The sequence below is a fragment of the Theropithecus gelada genome, chromosome 14 (assembly GCF_003255815.1).
Source record: "Theropithecus gelada isolate Dixy chromosome 14, Tgel_1.0, whole genome shotgun sequence".
Taxonomy (NCBI): domain Eukaryota; kingdom Metazoa; phylum Chordata; class Mammalia; order Primates; family Cercopithecidae; genus Theropithecus; species Theropithecus gelada.
The window spans coordinates 65,559,014-65,578,295 of NC_037682.1; the positions used below are offsets into that span (position 1 = coordinate 65,559,014).

At 52.7% G+C, this 19,282-nt stretch overlaps 1 protein-coding gene across 5 annotated transcripts; it reads left to right on the forward strand.

Moving 5' to 3' along the window:
- The first annotated feature begins 432 nt into the window (after positions 1–432).
- On the forward strand, positions 433–17,139 carry PLEKHB1 (pleckstrin homology domain containing B1). Of its 5 annotated transcripts, none has more exons than XM_025358357.1 (8): positions 433–876; positions 3,218–3,293; positions 4,186–4,338; positions 5,428–5,530; positions 6,608–6,647; positions 9,428–9,532; positions 15,093–15,192; positions 15,820–17,139. In XM_025358357.1, exons 1-8 carry the CDS (start codon positions 859–861, stop codon positions 15,954–15,956), a joined length of 732 nt encoding a protein of 243 aa, XP_025214142.1. In that variant the 5' UTR covers positions 433–858; the 3' UTR covers positions 15,957–17,139. The 5 variants fall into 5 exon arrangements, with proteins under 5 accessions (XP_025214142.1, XP_025214143.1, XP_025214140.1 ...); XM_025358355.1 differs by lacking the exon at positions 433–876 and adding an exon at positions 1,506–1,976; XM_025358358.1 differs by lacking the exon at positions 9,428–9,532.
- The last annotated feature ends 2,143 nt before the right edge of the window (positions 17,140–19,282 follow it).

The following is a 19,282-nucleotide window of genomic DNA, read 5'->3' on the forward strand; positions in this document are numbered from 1 at the left end:
GGGAGCAGGGAGAGCTGGAGAGAGGCTGGGTCGGGGCAGGACCCAGGTGCAGATCCTCTGAGGCCAGCTGCAGCCCTGCCTGCCTGCCTTCCCCTTTCCCTTCCCTTCTTTCCTCCTTCTCTGTTTCCTTCCTTCCATATCTCTTTCCTTCCCTCTTTCCCCCTCCCACTCCTTCCTTTCTTCCTTCTCCTGTGGAGGTGGAAAATTTAGCTAGGACAAGCTGGGGCTGGGACGTTCCAGGAGCCAGAGAGTGAGTGAAAGGCACAGAGATGAAAACGCGGTTTGGGAGAGCTGGTTCTTGGGTCGGCTAAGAGGGGATGAGCTCAGTGGTTAATAGGATTGGCCATGGCGAATCCCTCAGCAGGGCACGCACGGCACAAAGGGCCGAAGCGCGCGGGTAGCTCGAGGTCAGGATTACAGAGACTCAGGAGCAAGAGAGGAAGGCTTAAAGAGCCAGACTGCGCAGCCAGGACTGGGGTGATGGGCGCTGTCCTGCCAGGCCGGAAAATGAAGATGTAGCCCCGCCCCCAACCTAGGGAGTACTACCGGCCCCGTTCCTGTCCTCCCCCGCAACCTCGACCCCATCCCACCCCAGGAACCTCGGCGAAGCTGAGCCAAGACCACTTCTGAACCAGGGATGACCAGTGAATCTAGGGTCAGAGCCATCAGTTGGAAAGGCTGAGAGGAGCCTTGAAAAAGAGGGCGACCTTCCTTGGGATCTGTGCACTCCCTCCTTGCCTCCCCCCTCCAGCCTCCCACTTGGTAGCACCTTCCTGATCCCCTTATCTCTAAGGCGCTCAGGGAAATGCCCCGCTACGGGAGCCTTCTGGGAAATGCTGCCCTTGCCGCCCAGGAACCATGAGCCCTGCAGCCCCGGTAAGGAAGAGTTCTCTGGGACAGGAGGAAGGGCCCAGGTCAGGGTGGGCACGCTTGCCACACAGGGAACGGGACAGAAGTCTTTTAGGCCCTGACAGCCTCCGGTCTCTGAATGACATCCTGTGGCTCCTGGTAGGTGAGGGTTTGCGGGGCTGAGCTATTGAAGGAAATGATCACAGTCCGAGGTGAGATAGAGAAAGTCTTCCTTCTCCAGGTGGGCCCCCTCCAATCCATTCTTTACTGTGCCCTAGAGGGGCCTTTACGACCCCCTAATCACACACCTCCCTCCTCATCTTGAAACTCCCACCCCCAGCTCCAGTCACTACGTCCTAACATCCAAGCTCTCCGCCTGTCGTGCAAGGCCCCTGTGCTATTTCTTTGCAAACCCTGCAGCTCTATCGCCTGCCACTCCCCATGCGCTCCCCACCCCTGCTCTCTATGTTCTAGACACACGGAAATGCTGGGCTCTCTTCAACATCCTGACAGTATTCATAGGGGACCTTTTGGGTCGCCCTAGGAAACTGCCACTCATCCTCCAATGCCCCTTTCGGCCTCCTCTGGGAAGCCTTCCTGAACCCCTTGGGAAAAGTTAGGCTCATCTTTTCCATTGTTAAATCACACGCTGTGATCCAATTGTGTGTTTCCATGTAATCTCCCTCACTAGACTGGAAGCTGAGGATGGAAAGGGGAAGCATCAAAAAAACATGCAAAACTAGGAGCCTGGCTTCTCCTTGCAACTTTACTTTTTCTTTTTTTCTAGGAACTGAGTTCACTGATTCTTAAGAAAAAGTATTTCATGATAAATGAGTGAACAAATGTCTTAATAGAAAAGTAAAATTGCAGGCGAGGCTGCTCTAGAGGGGTAGACTACAAGTCCCAGCATGCCTCGGGTCAGCATCTCTCACGTCACGCCCCCTCCCTGGGGGTGGGCAGGTCCGGAGGGCGGGGCCCGGGGGGCAACTGGGCTCCCAGACGCTGCCGGAGGAGAGAAATGCCCCTGGCTCTCCCGGGCGCACAAAGCGCAGGCGCAGCGGGTTGGGTGGCAGCAGCGTCGAGTAGCGGCCGGTTTGGCAGCAACATCCGCAACAGGTGTAGACAAGGTGGGTGCATCAAGGGGAGGGCTGGAAAAGGAGTCTGCACCTGGCCCTCTTGTCTGATCTGTGTCAAGATCGTGGAGACGGGAGGGAGTGGCAAGAGGACAAGGCCGGGCCTTCCAGCCCAGGTGTGCCAGCCCTTGTTGCGCAGCAACAGGTGTGAGCAGGTGGGGGAGGGGCGGAGGCACCCGCTGGCAAGTGAGTCGCCCTCAGGAACAGAGGGCACCTACCTGGATTCCAGTGCAAGCTCCATCACATAAATGGATGAGTCATTTGCGGACCCTCAGTTTGTCCATCTGTAATATAGAAGTAAAGATTCCCTTCCTAACAGGGTTATAATGGGGACAAGAGGAGGGAGTAGTATGTTCGGTGACGTCCAAACTTAGCTGTACATTGGAATCATCTGAGGATCTTTGAAGAGTACCAGGGCTTGCCTCCTGCCCTCAGACATTCTGATTTAATTGTTACGGAGTGTGGCCTGGCATTGGAAGTTCTCAAAGCTCCTGCTGGCATAACGGTTTGAAGCCAGGACTGCTGGGTGTGAGTCTGGGCTCCATTGCTTACTGATCAAGTGGCCCTGTGCAACTGACTGGACCTCTCCAGCCCCCGTTTCCCCATCTCTGAAATAGGAATAATAAGGACTGCAGGGAGGCTTAAATGAGATAATAGATGAAAGCACTGAGAGGGGGTACCCAGACAGAGTGCTCGGTCCATCACAGCTGCTGTTGAACTCCTCTGTTAAGCACTTTGTAAACAGCTCTAGTGGGGTCCAAATGGGAGGGAGCCTTTCCATTGCCGTGATTCTAATATTCTGCACTTCCACATTACAGAATCCCAAGGTTTCTAATACTTTAAGAGTCTCATGCTCCACTGACTGAGCTAGCCAGCTCCTCCCTCCAGCTTCTGCCTGCCTCGCAGACACACTTCTACAGATTTAGAAACAGACCAGGACAGAGGGCCGGGGAGGAGGGATGTGGCCAAAGTTATGAAGCTGAGGCTGGAATCCAGGCTCCTGGTCCCCACCCCCAACCCCACACCAACGGCTGCCCTGCTGACCCCACAGTGACAGTGCTCCCATTCTCTTCCTAAGCAGAGAATGGGGAGGAGGCCGAGGCTGCCTGGCCCTTGTTTGTTTACTAACCCTCCCTCAAACATTTCCTGGGTGGCTCCCCGGGGACGGCAGGGCTGGGGGCTTCTCTCCAGGGAGCTGCTGCTGAGGCCTGTGTCTCCTGTGGCTCCTCTGACAGATCCCGCCTGACTCCACCCTGGAAAGTCCTTTTGAAGAAATGGCCCTAGTGAGGGGCGGCTGGCTGTGGAGACAGAGTGAGTGATCCTGGGCCCCTGGTCCTGGGGCAGGGTAAGGGAAGTGGCTTACTGGGCTTGCCACAGGGAACCCTTCTCCCAAGAAGCCAGGACCTTTTCATCCTTCCCTCGTTTGTCCACACTCTTCCCTCTGCCTGAAGGTCCTTCCCATTCCCGACTACGTGGTTTAAACTTCTACTTGTTCCTCACGACCATCTCAGATGGGCCTCTGTCTGAGGAGACTTCTCTGGCTTTTCCTCTGGCCCCCACCCCTGCCCCTGCGATAGCGTCAAGCTGGATTAGAGGCTTCTTCCTTGGTTTTCACGGCGTCTTACAGTGATCTCCTTAGAACAGAACTGTCTTTATCTGTGGGTCTTCCCACTCCCTGACCCCAGACTGGTCCCAGTCTGTGAGCTCCTCAAGGACAGGGGGCTGGGTTTGACCCTCTGTGTATCCACAGTCCCCTAACCCCAGGGGGGCTGGGTTTGACCCTCTGTGTGTCCACAGTCCCCCAGCCCTGGGCTGGACACAGAATGAGGTACAGAACAAAGTGAAAAATGAGAGAGAGAGAGAGAAGATAGAGGCTCAAGGTAGGGAGAGGTCTTTGCCCTTGAAGAGACCTGGGACGTGGCCTTAGCAGCTTCCAAGTAATGGGCCCAGTCACTCATTTCCCTGTTCAGCACACGTATGACTCGAGCTTCTACTATGCGTCAGAGCCAATGGGAGGCAGGAGGTGAACAAGACAGAGAGGACAGACAGAGGTCCTGCCCTCATTTCAGGGGGTAGATAGACAAAAAAAAGGTGGTTATAACACTAGGGACTGAGGCTGAGGGGACTTGGGAGTCTGTCTGGGGCTCCTATCCCCAGCAGGCTCTGGGATCGGCCTGCCTAGTGCATCTGGAATATTGTACAGGCTCCATCCTCCGCCGCTGGAAGCGGAACTGGTTTGCCCTGTGGCTGGACGGGACCCTGGGATACTACCACGATGAGACAGCTCAGGACGAGGAGGACCGTGTGCTCATCCACTTCAATGTCCGTGACATAAAGATCGGCCAAGAGTGCCATGGTGAGCAGAAGTCCCTTCCTCTGTGGCACCGTGACTGTGGGCAGAGCCCTCCCACTGTCTCTGAGAACACCTGCTGTTGGAAGCCTCTTTGCAGCTTTCAGAGGCATTTCACAGACATTGCTTCTGAGCCTCTGTGAACTCCAATTCAGTTTGGTGTGAGTTAAGAAATAGGTCCTTGGCTGTGTGTGGTGGCTCATGCCTATAATTTCAGCACTTTGGGTGGCTGAAGTGGGAGGATCACTTGAGGCCAGGAGTTCTAGACCAGCCCGGGCAACATAGTGAGACCCTGTCTCTAAAAAAAAAAAAAATTGGTGAGATGTGGTCGCATATGGCTACTGGGGAGGCCGAGGCAGGAGAATTGCTTGAGCCCAGGAATTCAAGGCTGCAGTAAGCTATGATCCCAGTACTTTGAGAGGCCGAGGCATGTAGATTACTTGAGTCTAGAGTTCAAGACCAGCCTGGGCAACATGGCAAAACCCCGTCTCTACCAAAACAAAAACAAACAAAAATTAGCCAGGTGTGGTAGTGTGTGCCTGTAGTCCCAGCTACTTAAGAGGCTCACGTGGGAGGATTGCTTGAGCCTAGGAGGCAGAGGTTGCAGAGTGTTTATGGCACTGTACTACAGCCTGGGGGACAGAGCTAGACCCTGTCTCAAAAGAAAAAAAAGAAAAAGAAAGAAAAGGAAATCAGTCCTTTAGTGCCTTTCTCCTCTGTGCTGTGTCTCAGAGGTGAGCCAGGCACAGTTCCTGCCCTCCAGGCGCTCGGTACTGGATGAAGATGAAATGAAATTAGGAGACCCAGAGAAGCGAAGTGGCCCAGGATCACAGCAAATCTCCACATTCCTCCACCAAGGCCCAGGCCACAGTTCTAACCGGGTAACTGGGAGGCGTGCTGAGGGAAGCGTCAGCATGGAAAGGTTGGAAAGGTTAGAAGCGTAGAGTAGAATCCCTCAGAGAGTATATGGGATCAGAGGAGGCTGGCAGTGGCCAGTAAACAGAGCCCAAAGAAGTCAATTCCTATTCCTATTCCTGGTTTACTGGGGGGACCTGGGGCTTGCGCCTGTGGAAACCCATATTTGTCTGCTTCCAGATGTGCAGCCCCCAGAGGGCCGGAGCCGAGATGGCCTGCTAACTGTGAACCTACGGGAAGGCGGCCGCCTGCACCTCTGTGCAGAGACCAGGGATGATGCCCTGTGAGTCACTCCCAGGAGAGGATGGGGTGGAATCTTGGGGAAAGTTACCATGTGCGCCCTTCTCATTGGGCCTTCTGGTTCTCTGACCGTAGGAAGAGGGCACTAAGGCCAGTCAGCAAGGGTATCTCATTGGAGGTGGGTAGAGTGGATTTGAAGGGTCCGTGGTGACTGGCCTGGCACACAGTGAACTCCTCATGTGGTCTATGGTGAACTCAGGATTGCCGAGGGGGAGGTGTGCACACCTGCCTCGGGTGTCTGGTTCCTGGTCTTTAGCAGCCTCTGAGGTGAGCCCTCACCTGAGGGTGATGCAAAGCAGCAGAGCAGCCTAGTGGCACCCTTGCTGTCTTCTTAGAAGATGCCCTGGTGGGGGACTCTGGTCTGAGGGGTAGCCCCGGACCTGCCTACAAAGGCAGTCAGCTGCGTCCCAGGCAGGGGCACCCCAATGTCAGATGCATATCCATGCGGCCAGCCTGGGTGTGTCCTCCGCAGGCGCCATCCGCTCGCTCACATTCCGTCCCTTCCTACCCTCTGGCTGAGGGGTACATGGCCTTTGCGCTGGAGGAGAGTGAAAGAGATGGGTGTGTGGGAGTGGGGGAAGCTGAGCTCCAGGCAGACAGCACAGAGCCGCCTTGTCCAACCCAGCCAGGTGCCATGGCAACCAACAAAGGCCCAATTGTCCCGTGTCTGCTGGGCCTTCCTGGAGCTCTGGGGTCAGAGCTTTGGGGAACTGTTTTGTTTGTAGATTTGGGATGTGGAGGGGGGCTGTGGCTAGAGCACCCACCCAGGAGTGTCAGATTCTGACATCCCCTGAGAGACCACCCAAGCCCAACCATCCACTATATAGATGAGGAAACTGGAACTTCTAGAGGGGATGAGAAGAATGAATTAGCCTAACTTAGTGCTCCATCCATGTGACTGGGCAGGGGAGGGGTCACTTTTGTCTTCCTGAGGGAGACAAGAGATCTCTCCTTTCATGAGAGACTGGGGCTGGGTTGGAGAGGAGAGTCTAAAATGTGGGAGCCCAATTCACCTACCCCCAAACTCCCCCCTCATGGTCTGGTGGGATTTGCTTTGCAGAGCATGGAAGACAGCGCTGCTGGAGGCGAACTCCACCCCGGTGAGTTCCCTGTTCTCTCCCCCTTTCCCCACCACCTCCGTGTGCCATGGAATCATGAGTGATTCAGACTCGGTCTCCACCTACCAGAAGTTCTCAGTCTCATGTGGATAGGTTTGTGCAAACTCTAATGCCTGAGTCCCAAGTGGGAAAGGATAAGGGACAGCCAACTGGTGCTCAGAGGAGAGAGAGAAGCCTCCATGGAGACTTGCTGGAGGGAGTGGCACGCGAGCTGGGGAAAAGGAACTGTCTTTTATCGAGCAACTATTATGTGTCAGGTGTGGTGCAGGTATCATTCCACCTGCTCCTCACAACAGTCCTGTGAGGTTGGGGTTATTGTTCTGTCTCTGTAGATGATAAGACTGAAGCTCATTCATCCACACAACAAATATTTACTGAGCTGCTACTATGGGCCAGGCGCTGTGTCAAGTGCCAGGGATCAGAGGTGAACCAAGGAGATGTGGGCTCTGCCCACCTGGACTCAGCCTAGTGAGGAGCCAGACATGGAATAACTAATTAATTATGCCATTTCAACAGTATAACGGCTCTGACAGAGATTTGCAGTGTCTGGCCCTTTCATCCAGGTGGTAGTTCAAGCAAGGCTTAAACCGAGAACTGAAGGATAAACAGAAATTGACTGGGTGAAAGGCGTGGGGAAGGAGTAAAGGGAACAGTATTCCAGGCAAAGGGATCAGCATGTGCAAATGCTCTGAGAGAGGTTAGGACGTTGGCAAGTTGAGTAGGAGGACAGCTGGGGTGGCTGGTGCTTAGGGAGTGAGTAGGTAAGGGGGGAAGGAGGGTTGGCACGACCAGGCCTTGTGGGCTGTATGAAGGATTGGTTTCTGCTAAGAGCACCAGGGAGCCATGACAAGTTTTTGAACAGAGGGATGGCATGATCAGATCAGGCTCGATTTATATTTTTAAAAAGATAATTGTTGTAACGTTGGGGCATTAAAAAAAAAAAAAAAAAAAAGGTAGTCTGTCAGTTACTGAAATTTTATTATAGAGAAAAGGAAAAAAAAGATAATCTGGCTGGTAGGTACAGAATGGATTGTAGAGGGTAACTGTAGACACCCAGAGGCCACTTAGGAGGCTGAGACGGTGTCCCAGCAACAGACTGGAGATCTGGACTAAGGCCTTGCTGGCCGAGACAGGCTGATGAGTACAGGATGTATTTAGGATTTGGAGTCAACAGAGCTTGTGACTGATGGAAGTGGCCGTTTGAAGAGCCGCCCAAGGCCCAGCTTGGCCTCCACCCCCATCTGCCTGACTCCAGAATCTGTGCTTGCTCTTTCTCTGTGTGGCACAATGGAGCCCCCTCTCACCTACAGAGAAAGTCCATTGGGAAGCAGCAGGGGAGACCTGGATGCATTTAGAAACCTCCTCAGGCATCCACCTGCTGAGCGCCAGGCATTATGCTAAGCCCCTGGCACCAGTGACATCATTTCATCTTCCAATAACCCTGGCAGGGCAGCTGGGTAGGGATTGGCATTATCAGTCCCATTTTACAGATAAGGAAGCCAAGGTTCAGAGACGGGAGGTGACTTGTCCAAAGCTTATAGTCTTAAGTCAGTGGAAAAGCCTATCATGGAACCTAGGTCAGTGAGATTTTGAGAGGAGGACATTATCTGCAGAAGTAACTGCATGAGCAGAGACAGAGAAGTGGTGTGTGCATGTGTGAGTGTACAAGTGCGTGTGCACATACGTGTGCATCTAAGGGCCCAGAGTCTGCCTGGCTGGAGAGCAATTCATGAGGGGAATGAAACAGGAGAGATGACCTCTGAGGTCACCAGGGCCAGCTCATGATGGCCCTCAAAGTCCAGTTGGAGGAAATGGACTTTCCCTGAGGCCTGTAGGGGAGCAATAAAGGGCATTCAACTGGGAGGGCTGTGGTCAGATTTTTGGGGGCAGACTCAGGCTCCCAAGTGGCAGGTGAATTGGAGGAAGCTGGGAGTAAGGAGGCTACCGCAGTAGTCTGCAGGGTGGAGGGACCCAGGTCGGGCTCCCCTGGCTTGGAGCTCCGAAGCCTCTTTATGTAGGGCGAATCAGTTCCACCACAGAGAGGTGAAGGGAAGGAAGCAAAGGCGACCGTCTGCACTCTGTGACTCTATGAAGCGGCCTCGCTCTTCTCTGCCTGTCCATCTCCTGTGGCTCTGCTGTCCCTTCTCTCTGCCCTGGCCTCTATTCTACCTCCCACTGCTGCACATATACACATCCCTCTGGGCCCGGGCTAATTTGAGTCGGGTGTGTTTGTGCCTGTGTCTGCCTGTTTCTGTGTGTTCACCTCTGTGTTTATGGGTTTCTCTCTGTAGCCTGTGTGGGAATGACCTGCCCTTTGTCCTCTGACATGCTGGAGTTCATACCTCACTCCAGGTGGAGGCTCCAGGAGCCCCTAACACCAGCTTTACTGGGAACACAGGGCCTGGGGGCACAGCTAGGGACGAGGCTGGGGTAAAGTGAACCAGGTAGGCTAGAGGATAGATGGGAGTTGCCCTGTCCTCCCTGGAGACTGGGAGCCCCAGCAGCATGAAATAGGGGAAGGTGGGCTAATTCTGGGAAGGGACTACTTGTCCTTCTTTTCTGCGTAACTTTGGCAGTCGTCAGCCTTCTCTGAGCCTCCCCTGTTACCATGAGCTGAGGAGAAAGAGGACGCTCCCTGCCACAACCCAGCTGGCGGAGGGCTCTGGTAGGGTCTGGAAAGAGCTCTGAGTGTCTTTAGGCGTAGAGGGCCTCTGACACCCCCTCCCTCCCTCCCCCTTCTTGGGTTTCTGTGGCTTGAGCAGGCCCCAGCTGGAGCAACCGTCCCTCCCAGGAGCCGCCGGGTTTGCTCCAAGGTCAGGTGTGTGACCCGCTTGTGGAGCCCCTGTAAGGTTGAGAGGCGGATCTGGGTAAGTGCTGGCTCAGCCCTCCCTGCCTCCACACTGGCCACCAGGATGAGCCTCCAAAACCAGGCCCAGTCCATCCCTTCCCTGTGACAAACATTCCATGGCTCCCTATCACCCACGGGACAAAAACCAACGGCTCTGCTGTACCCTCTGCCCCCCAGCCACACCAGACCTTTCCCCTCTGCCAGCCTTCGCACATGCTGTTCCCGCTGCTGGCGAGACTGCAGTTTCCTCATTCACCGGACAGACTGACACCCGTCCTGTAAGGCTCACCTCAGAGGCTGCCTGCCACCTACTCGGTGGGGACCTCCTAGACCACCAGCCATCGTCATTCCCTCCCACAGCCTAGTGGCACTAAGGCTTAGTGCTTTCTTCATTCTGCCTGGTTTCAGAACTGGTTTATTCTGGTCTGTGTCGTCTTCCATGAGGCCTAGAACTTCCTCCAAGGCAAGGACAAGGCCTGACTGCGCTGCCTCTATGGAGCTTGGCACAAGGCTAGGCAAATGGCACATGCTCACTTAGTGCTCGGTGATGGGGAGTCTGTGCTGACCCTTCTCACACAGTGGGGCTCAGGGAATGTTCACTGAGATAGCAAAGGAAGGAAGGAGGGAGTGAAAAACCTCTGTTATAGCAATACTACTACATAGTCAAATAATTTAGTCTAGATCTGTCTCCCCTCAACCTGGATGTTTCTTGAAGGCAGGATCTGAGCCTGAATCTTTTCTCTGTCCCCAGTGCTCAGCACAGGGCCTGGCATGGGGTGGGTGGCGGGAGGGGTCTTGAGTGAGAGTACCTGTGATCTTACAGTCAACTCTGAGCTCTTCTTACACAGTGGTGCTCAGTGTGGCTATGTATCAGGATTGCTTAGGAACTTACAAGCACTAACAACAAGTTCTACCTCTGGATGTTCTTTTTTTTTTTTTTTTTTGAGACGGAGTCTCGCTCTGTCGCCCAGACCTCTGGATGTTCTAATCTGGCATGGGGCCTAGGCCTAGGAAACCTGTAGTTTAAACCTGTCTTCTGGCCGGGCCTGGTGGCTGACGCCTGTGATCCCAGCATTTTGAGGCTAAGGTGGGCGGATCTCTTGAGGTCAGGAGTTCGAGACCAGCCTAGCCAACATGGTGAAATTCTGTCTCTACTAAAAGTAAAAAATTAGCAAGATGTGGTGGTGGGTGCCTGTAATCCCAGATATTCGGGAGGCTGAGGCAGGAGAATGGCTTGAACTCAAGAGGTGGAGGTGGTTGCAGTGAGCCAAGATTGCCCCACTGCACCACTGCACTCCAGCCTGGGCAACAAAGCAAGACTCCATCTCAAAAAAAAAAAAAAAAGTCTCCTGATGACTCTGATATGCAGAATCACTAAGCCTAGAAGTGCTTGGGCCACCAAGTTGTATAGATGTGGCACTGTTAGATCCTCAGAGGCTTGGAGAGGTTACCTAACTTGATCAAGATCACTCAACTCATCAGTGGCAGGTCTGGGACTCCCAGCCCATCGTTCTGAGGTATTCTCCATGCCCAAACTAGCATACAAGTTTGTTTAAAGTGGGGAAGCCAAAAACTAGGATTTAACAGACTATAAACCTAATAACACAACAGCTCGGCTAAGGGGAGTCATTTGCATGCGACCCCCTGATTGGTCAACACTGGTTGTACCCACAAAGTAGCTGGGCCTCTGGAGAGGGAGAGGCAGGTTCAAACCCTCAGGTTCTGCCCATGGGTCTCTGGGCTGTCCCTACTTGTTGCCAGGTGACTTACAGGAGTTTACTTCTGGGCCTCCCAGACCTGGAGAGTAAAAACAGGTGCCCTAGAGGGACATGGGGTGCTCCACCCTCTCCAGGGCCTCCCAAGGCCACTGGCTTACTGCGTAGCAGCAGGGCAAGGTGGAGGCTCTGGATCTCAACTTCCCCACCAATAAAATTGGACCTGAGTGCTTAAATCCCTCTAGCCCCTTTTGGGCCTGGAGCCCGGATTCTGGCACTGCCTACCAGAAATCTGTATTGGATCACTGATGGGGAGGGAGCACCGGAGAGTTCACTGACCTACAGCATTGCTCGTCTGAGCCTCTTGCATTGTCTTGGGACTATTTGTTTTCCCTGACTTGAAACTGAACTCAGAGTTGGGCAACCTTAGTTCCAATCTGGCCCTGTATTTGATTCACTGGAATGAGTTCAATAAACATTAGGTACCTGCCACATTCTAGTCAGATCTGATTAGACCCAGTCTCTGCCCTCACAGGCGTCTCCAGATCTGATGGGAGAGACACAGGGACACAACGGGAAGACAGCATGATCGGTGCTGTAATGCAGGGACATCCAAGGGCTGTGGGTATCCAGATGGGGCCCCACAGAACCTGAGGTTCAGGAAGAGTGATGATTGAGTTGAATCTGGAAGACAGCCTGGGTAGTTGAATGAGGTGAGAAGCTCATCCCTATCAAAGGAAAATGGCATGGAGACTTGAAATCACAAGGTGTATGGCCGGGCGCGGTGGCTCACGCCTGTAATCCCAGCACTTTGGAAGGCCGAGGCGGGCGGATCACAAGGTCAGGAGATCGAGACCATGGTGAAACCCCGTCTCTACTAAAAATAGAAAAAATTAGCCGGGCGCAGTGGCGGGCGCCTGTAGTCCCAGCTACTCGGGAGGCTGAGGCAGGAGAATGGCGTGAACCCGGGAGGCGGAGCTTGCAGTGAGCCGAGATTGCGCCACTGCACTCCAGCCTGGGCGACAGAGCGAGACTCCGTCTCAAAAAAAAAAAAAAAAAAAAAGAAATCACAAGGTGTGCTTGGAGACCTTCCCCTTACCACCAAACTTCTTGAAAGAGATGTCATGACATGGGGATTGCATCCTTCACCTCTCAGCCTTTCTTCAACCCTCCATAACTTGGCTTTTCCTACTCAGCAACTCCTCTGAAAAGTTTTTTCAAGGTCACTCACAACTTCCAAGTTGCTAAAACCAGTGGCCTGTTCTCTTGGAATTGACCAAAAGAATGGACAGAAGAACATATTTAGAAGATAAAATCACGAGAACTGTTGGCTGTTGTGTGGAAAGTGAATGTATGAAGACAAGACAAGGGCAACAACCTGCTTTCTTTCCTTCTTTCTCCTTTTTTTTTTTTTTTTTTTTTTTGAGACGGAGTCTCGCTCTGCTGCACAGGCTGGAGTGCAGTGGCCGGATCTCGGCTCACTGCAAGCTCTGCCTCCCGGGTTTACGCCATTCTCCTGCCCCAGCCTCCCGAGTAGCTGGGACTACAGGCGCCCGCCACCTCGCCTGGCTAGTTTTTTGTATTTTTTTTAGTAGAGACGGGGTTTCACCATGTTAGCCAGGATGGTCTCGATCTCCTGACCTCGTGATCCGCCCGCCTCGGCCTCCCAAAGTGCTGGGATTACAGGCTTGAGCCACTGCGCCCGGCCAGTTTTTTTTTTTTTTTGAGACAGGATCTCCCTCTGTTGCCGAGGCTGGAGTGCAGTCGTGCAAACACTGCTCACTGCAGCCTCTATCTCCTGGGCTCAAAGGAGCCTTCTGCCTCAGTTTCCCGAATAGCTGGGTCCACGGGCATGCATCACCACACTCAGCTAATTTTTTAATTTTTTGTAGAGCCATGTGTTTGCGATGTTGCCCAGACTGGTCTTGAACTCCTGCATTCAAGCAATCCTCCCGCCTCGGCCTCCCAAAGTGCTGGGATTACAGGCGTAAGCCACTGTGCCTAGCCTTTCTTGATTTGAGTGCATGGTGATGGCATGTATTGAGAGAAGCATTTATGGGGCTGGGTACTTTGGGAGGCTGAGGCAGGCAGATCACCTGAGGTCAGGAGTTCAAGACCAGCCTGGCCAACATGGTGAAACCCTGTCTCTACTAAAAATACAAAAAAATTAGCCAGTCGTGGTGGCAGGAACTTGTAATCTCAGTTACCTGGGAGGCTGAGGCAGGAGAATTGCTTGAATCCAGGAGGTAGAGGTTGCAGTGAGCTGATACAGTGTCATTGCACTCCAGCCTAGACAACAAAAATGAAACTCTGTCTCAGAAAAAAAAAAAAAAAAAGAAAAATGGATTTATGGGAAGAGCAACAGTTTTAGCAGATGGAGAAATGCTGCAATCACCTTGAGATGAGTGGTGTCTGAGACACCTGGACTTCTAAGGGGAGCTGGACTGTTCAGGTGTGAATCCCAGTTAGAGAGAGACACAGGGTGGAGGGAGGCTAAGTGGAAAGATCCAGAAGAGAAGGGGATCCTGACCGCTCTCCAGGTCTGCTCCCCCATGGGTAAAATGAGGGGTTTGGAGCGTCCATTTAATTCAGCACATAGTTCTTGGTTCCTGATATGCACTAGGCCCTGCCGGTGACACAAACAAATCAGAGTCCTTGCCTATAAGCAGCTCACATTTGGGCTGCAAGAAAGGCCAGGAGAAAGGATAGCAACAAGAGGCACAAGCAAGTTCCAGAGATTTCAGGGGAAAAAAAAAATCATTCTTCCTGAGACCAGGAGAGTTTCCTGGAGTGGAGTGGGTGACTGTTAAGCTAGGCTTTGAAGGGTTGGCAGAAATCTAATGGGAGAGAGGGGAGGGCAGGGAGTGCATTCCAGAGAGAACACTGACCATTCCCTGAGCCTCAGTCCCCTACCCTACGGTCATGTGGAGCTAATAACTGCTTTAAGGATTAGAGGCGGTAACACATTTGATTACTTCCTTCAGGACCTGGTACTTAGTAGGTGCTCAATAATCGTTACAGTCTAGTGCAGCCTAACAATTTTGGGTCAGTGATGGACCACATATACGATGGTGGTTCCATAAGATTGTAATGGAGCTGAAAATTTCCTATCACCTAGTGATGTTGTAGCCATCATAATGTCATAGGGCAATGCATTACATTTTCTACGTTTATATATGATTAGTTAGATAACAAATACTTACCAATGTGTTACACTTGCCTACAGTATTCAGGGCAGTAGCCTGCTGAACAGGTTTGTAGGCTAGGAGCAATAGGATATACCACATACTCTAGGTGTGTGCCATCTAGGTTTGTGTAAGTACACTCTATGATATTCACATACTAAAATTGCCTAAGGACACATTTCTTAGACTGTATCCCTGTTGTTTAAAAGATGCTTAACTGTATTTTAGTTACTTCCCATCCCTATCCTTCCTTTCCCTTCTTCCTCTCCAACCCCTGTTTATTTCCTGGGTTGGGGCTTAGCCATGTTCCCCTCCTTGTGACTAGTAGAACTGGGTCTTTCCAAGTGGCATCATTGTAGAGCTGCTAGCGAATATTAGACTATCTATGAGGAGAAGTTGGGAGCCATAGAGAATTTTTTGAGCTAGATGGGAGGCCAGAGTAGGAGAATGGGCGTCACTGGGAGCTGGATGTAGGGCGGAAGTTTTAGAGGACAAGGACCGTGGACCTTGTGGGGAAGGCAGGGCCTTTCTCCAATAGCTTCCTAATGGCTGGAGGCCCATTTCTAAACTTGGGGAGGCGGCTCCATGCATCCCAGAGAGGCCTGAGCCCGGCGTGTGGGTAGGGGACCAAACCCAGGCCAGGGAGTTCCTGGGCACCTGACGTGGCTGGATTCCCCAGGTGCGTGTCTACAGCCCGTACCAAGACTACTACGAGGTGGTGCCCCCCAACGCACACGAAGCCACGTATGTCCGCAGCTACTACGGACCGCCCTACGCAGGTAAGTCTTCAGCGTGCCCCGGGGCTTGCCTTGATCCCGCGCCGATTCAGCACTGGGCCCAGCCCACGGTCCGTCAGTTTTGGACCAGGCTTCATCCTTTTAGCGTGCACGGATTTTCCCAGGTAGAACCCTCTGCAAGCCCCTCTCCATCCTGAGACTGGGAGAGCCCTGGGACCAGTGTTTGTCCCGAGCTGACCTCACCCCTCCAGACTGGCTTCTCAGCCCTACGGTCGGCAGTACCCATTCCTGAGCCGGTAGTGGCCCCTGGTGGCTACTGCGGGAACGGCTGCCTCCTCCCAGCTCTGGGGCCTGGCGGTTGGGAACGCCTGGCGGTTGGGAACCGTTAGGTGCCTGGTGGTTGTGTTTAGCGATCTCAGGGTTTCTTCGCTGCTCCGCCCTAGCGTGCCGTAGTGGACCCGTAGGTTCCGGGACATCCGCAGCAGATCCAAGGCCTGGGAGCCGTGAAGTGGAGCTCTTCCTGCGTCTAGATCTGTTCCTTTGACTGGGGAGCAGAAGAGTGGGCTCGGCACCTTACACTGGGTTGGGCTGGAGTGATGCAGGAAGGGTGCGAAGATCACTCTACTCCCTCCTAAGTCGCTGACCCTCATGGGCTGTCTCACTCTGCAGGCCCCGGCGTGACGCACGTGATAGTGCGGGAGGATCCCTGCTACAGCACCGGCGCCCCTCTGGCCATGGGCATGCTTGCGGGAGCCGCCACTGGGGCGGCGCTTGGCTCGCTCATGTGGTCGCCCTGCTGGTTCTGAGCCCTGGGACCTGCAGCACTGGCCCCTGCGCTTGGACTGCTAGACTTTTCTTCCTCCTGGACCCCGCTCTCTACCATCCAAGCCCTGTCCCACTTTGGCCCTCTCCTCTCCATTAGCTCCTTCCGGTTTTGGACCATTCCCCCCACTCCCTACCCTCACTCCCCACATGGGAAGAAGCTATCATCCCAGGTACAAATGTCGCTTGAAGTCTTCACATCTACTGCCAGACACCCCCAAATCTGTTATAGGCATTTATGGATACATTTCCTCTAAACACACCAGGGCACAGCAAATACGACTTCATTTGGCTTCGAGTTCGGTAGACACGACATGAATCGGGCTCTCTGCTCTCTCGTCAGGGAGCTCGAGGCCTGGTGGGGAGAACAGGAGTAAACAAGAACTTGACAAAGCTGCAGAGTTATCAGTCCTTTGACAGGGACAGGTGGGGCAGAGAGCAAGGCAGGTAGGCTGGAAGAACAGTTATTGGCAAGTGTGCAGAGCCGTGAACATCATGGCATGTCCAAGGAATTAAATGGGAGTTCATCTGGCCTGCGGTGGAGGCCAGGATCAGACCATGGTGGGCCTTCTAGATAAGGAGCTTCCTGGGTGAAAGGGGAGATGTGAACGTTCCCTGGAGGGAAGTTTCATGATTGCATCTATAATATATTGCCTGTTTTGTGAATATTGACATATGTCCATACCCAAAACACCCCTGCCCACAACCAGCTTCCTGGCTGGTACCCATGATAATAATTGAGCTGAACCTTGGGGCCCCTCGTTGGGGAACAGGTGAGTTCTATTTGAGACTTCTAGCCCCAGAAAACTGCCTCCGTCCGGAAATGGCTCTCATACCAGGAGCTCGGCCCCCTTTTTGTAGCTGTGACTGTCACCCTCTCAGACTTTGTCTCATCCTTCATTCTGAGGGAGATGGCAGTGTTCTTCTCTGGGGCCTGATCCACCTTTACACCAGCCCAGGAAGCCCCATCTGTGCCTGCCCTGAGGTGGTCCAGCAGTCTCCCCCTTTGGTCCCCTTCCAGTCTCTTCCCCCTTTCTATCCCAATCACCAATAGAAATGCTAACATCCCTGCCTGGTAGCCAGACTAGCCCACTAAAGCTCCCTGTAAATGGGGGCTCCATTAGTTCTGCTGCAGAGACTAATAAAGATTTGGTTGGCTTTAGCAGTGACTGTGGCTTGCTTTGTTCCCCTAGAAGGCCCCGTTTCCCTCTCCGTGACCCAGCAGCTACTAGTGCCTTATCTGGTCTAGTGAAAAGAGTGCGGATTCTGAGATCAAGTGGAACTGATGACAGCATGTTAGCTGAGTCATTTGGGGCAAGTCACTTAACCTTTCTGGATTTTGTTTCCCCTACACTTAAGGTAGCTGGTTGCAGTTCACCATTCCTGAGGGCTCAAGAGGAGGGACTGCCTTGGAGTCTCTGTTGTCTGAGCTGATGGATGATCCAAGCCAGGTCCTGCCTGCTTTCTGAGAATCCTGTTCATGTTGGGGTCTTTTCCAGTAGGTTCCCATCCTTCTAGAGCTGAATCAATGCATTGTTCTCATAGAAAACCAAGTGGCCAGGGAAGGAAACACCACCATCCTGCATCAGGCCTCTTGGGGCTGTAAGATAGAAACTCCCTGCTCAAACTGATTTAAGCCAAAGGGAAAAGGTTGAGCCACATAACTGAGAAGTCCAAAAGCTGTGTGATCCAGGGGCTTAAACAGTGTCACTTAGACTTTGCTTCATTTCCATCTTTACACCTGCGGGGCTGGCTCATTTGGAAGTTGCAGTGATGGTCAGAGCTCCAGGCTAATGCCCTCCTGAGTTCAAGTCCAGCCAAGAGAATTTCTCTTCTTCTAACAGTATGACTGAAAGTCCTGAGCCTGGTGGACATCAGTCTAAATTGGGTCCTGTGGCTATCCCTGCATCAACCCCAGTGGTCTGGAAACGGATGGTCTAAAATAACAGGGCTTACAGCAGGGGTGGGATGGTGTCCCAGAGGAAATTTAGGGCACTGTTCCCAGAAGTAGGATAAACAGATGAAAGCTGGTTGGCAAAAATATCAGGAATTCACCTCAGCCACAGTTCCAGAGACACCAACTTAGAGGTAAGACATATATAAAACCAGCAATGATTGAATGAGGTTACAGAGGAACGTGGTGCAGTTGGAGTTCTGAAGAGCAGGCATGCAACTCTGCCAAGGGAACTAGGGAAAGATTTGGGACAGGAAGTGCAAATTTAGTCTGAACCTTGAAAAATGAGTAGGAGTTTGCCAATCTGAAAAAGGTGGGTGAGCTTTCCACACAGAACAAATGGAAGAAATGGTATGAGCAAAGGCGTTAGAGGCTTGAGAACACCATGAAGTTCAGGAACCAGTCTCATGCTATAGCAGGTTGCATGGTGAGAGTTGGTGAATGAGGTCAAACTATAAAGAACCTCTTGGGCCAGGCTACTGAACACAGGGCATAGTCCAATATGTGGCACCAGCTTAAGGACAAGCATAGATGCAAGAAGGAGCCTCTTGAGAAGACCAAAGTCTGTTAGCATTTGTGCAGTCAGAGGTTACATACCCTGGGTGTCCTAAGGCCTGTACTGTGTTCAGGGGACCCAGCAGTGCATCAGACCCAGTGCATGCTTTGGAACCTCAGCCTTAATTTTTTCTTTTGTTTTGCTCCCCTCCCCTCCCCTCCCCACAGCCTTAATGTTTTCTGTTTTTGTCTTTCCTCCCCTCCCCCTCCCTCCCTCTCTCCCTCCCTTCCTTCCTTCCTTCCTTCCTTGGCAGCACTGGCAATTGGGGAGAGAGAACAGAGTTTGATCTGTAACTGACTGAACAGTCAATTGAGATAACTCACTACCTTCAGCCCAGCCTCAGCCTTAATTTTCTCCCAGATAGACCCAGTTATGCTGTCAGTCCTTTAGTGGCATCCCCATTATGCCATCTCATTAGAGGGTGTCCTGCATGCCCCTGCAGGGACATCTCTGAGTTTGGCTCTGGGAATGACCTCTCTGGCACAGCCTCAGGACTTTTAGAGATCAATATGTAGGAAGAGCCCAAGCTGTCCAGAGTCCTTTCCCAAGAATGTGGGTTAAACAATGATCAGGGAGCTGGCTGGGCAGGGCATTTGAGATCAGACAGAGCTGGGGGCATTGCCATTCATTGCCCAAAGCTTCCCTGTTTTATCTTATAGGTCTTTGCAACAACCCCATGGGCCTGGCGTTACTATCCCTATTTTACCTACAAAGAAACAGATGCAGAAAAGGAAAGTAGACTGTCCAAGTCATGCATGCTGTGTCAGAATCTGGATTCAAATGCAGGTCACTTAACCTTG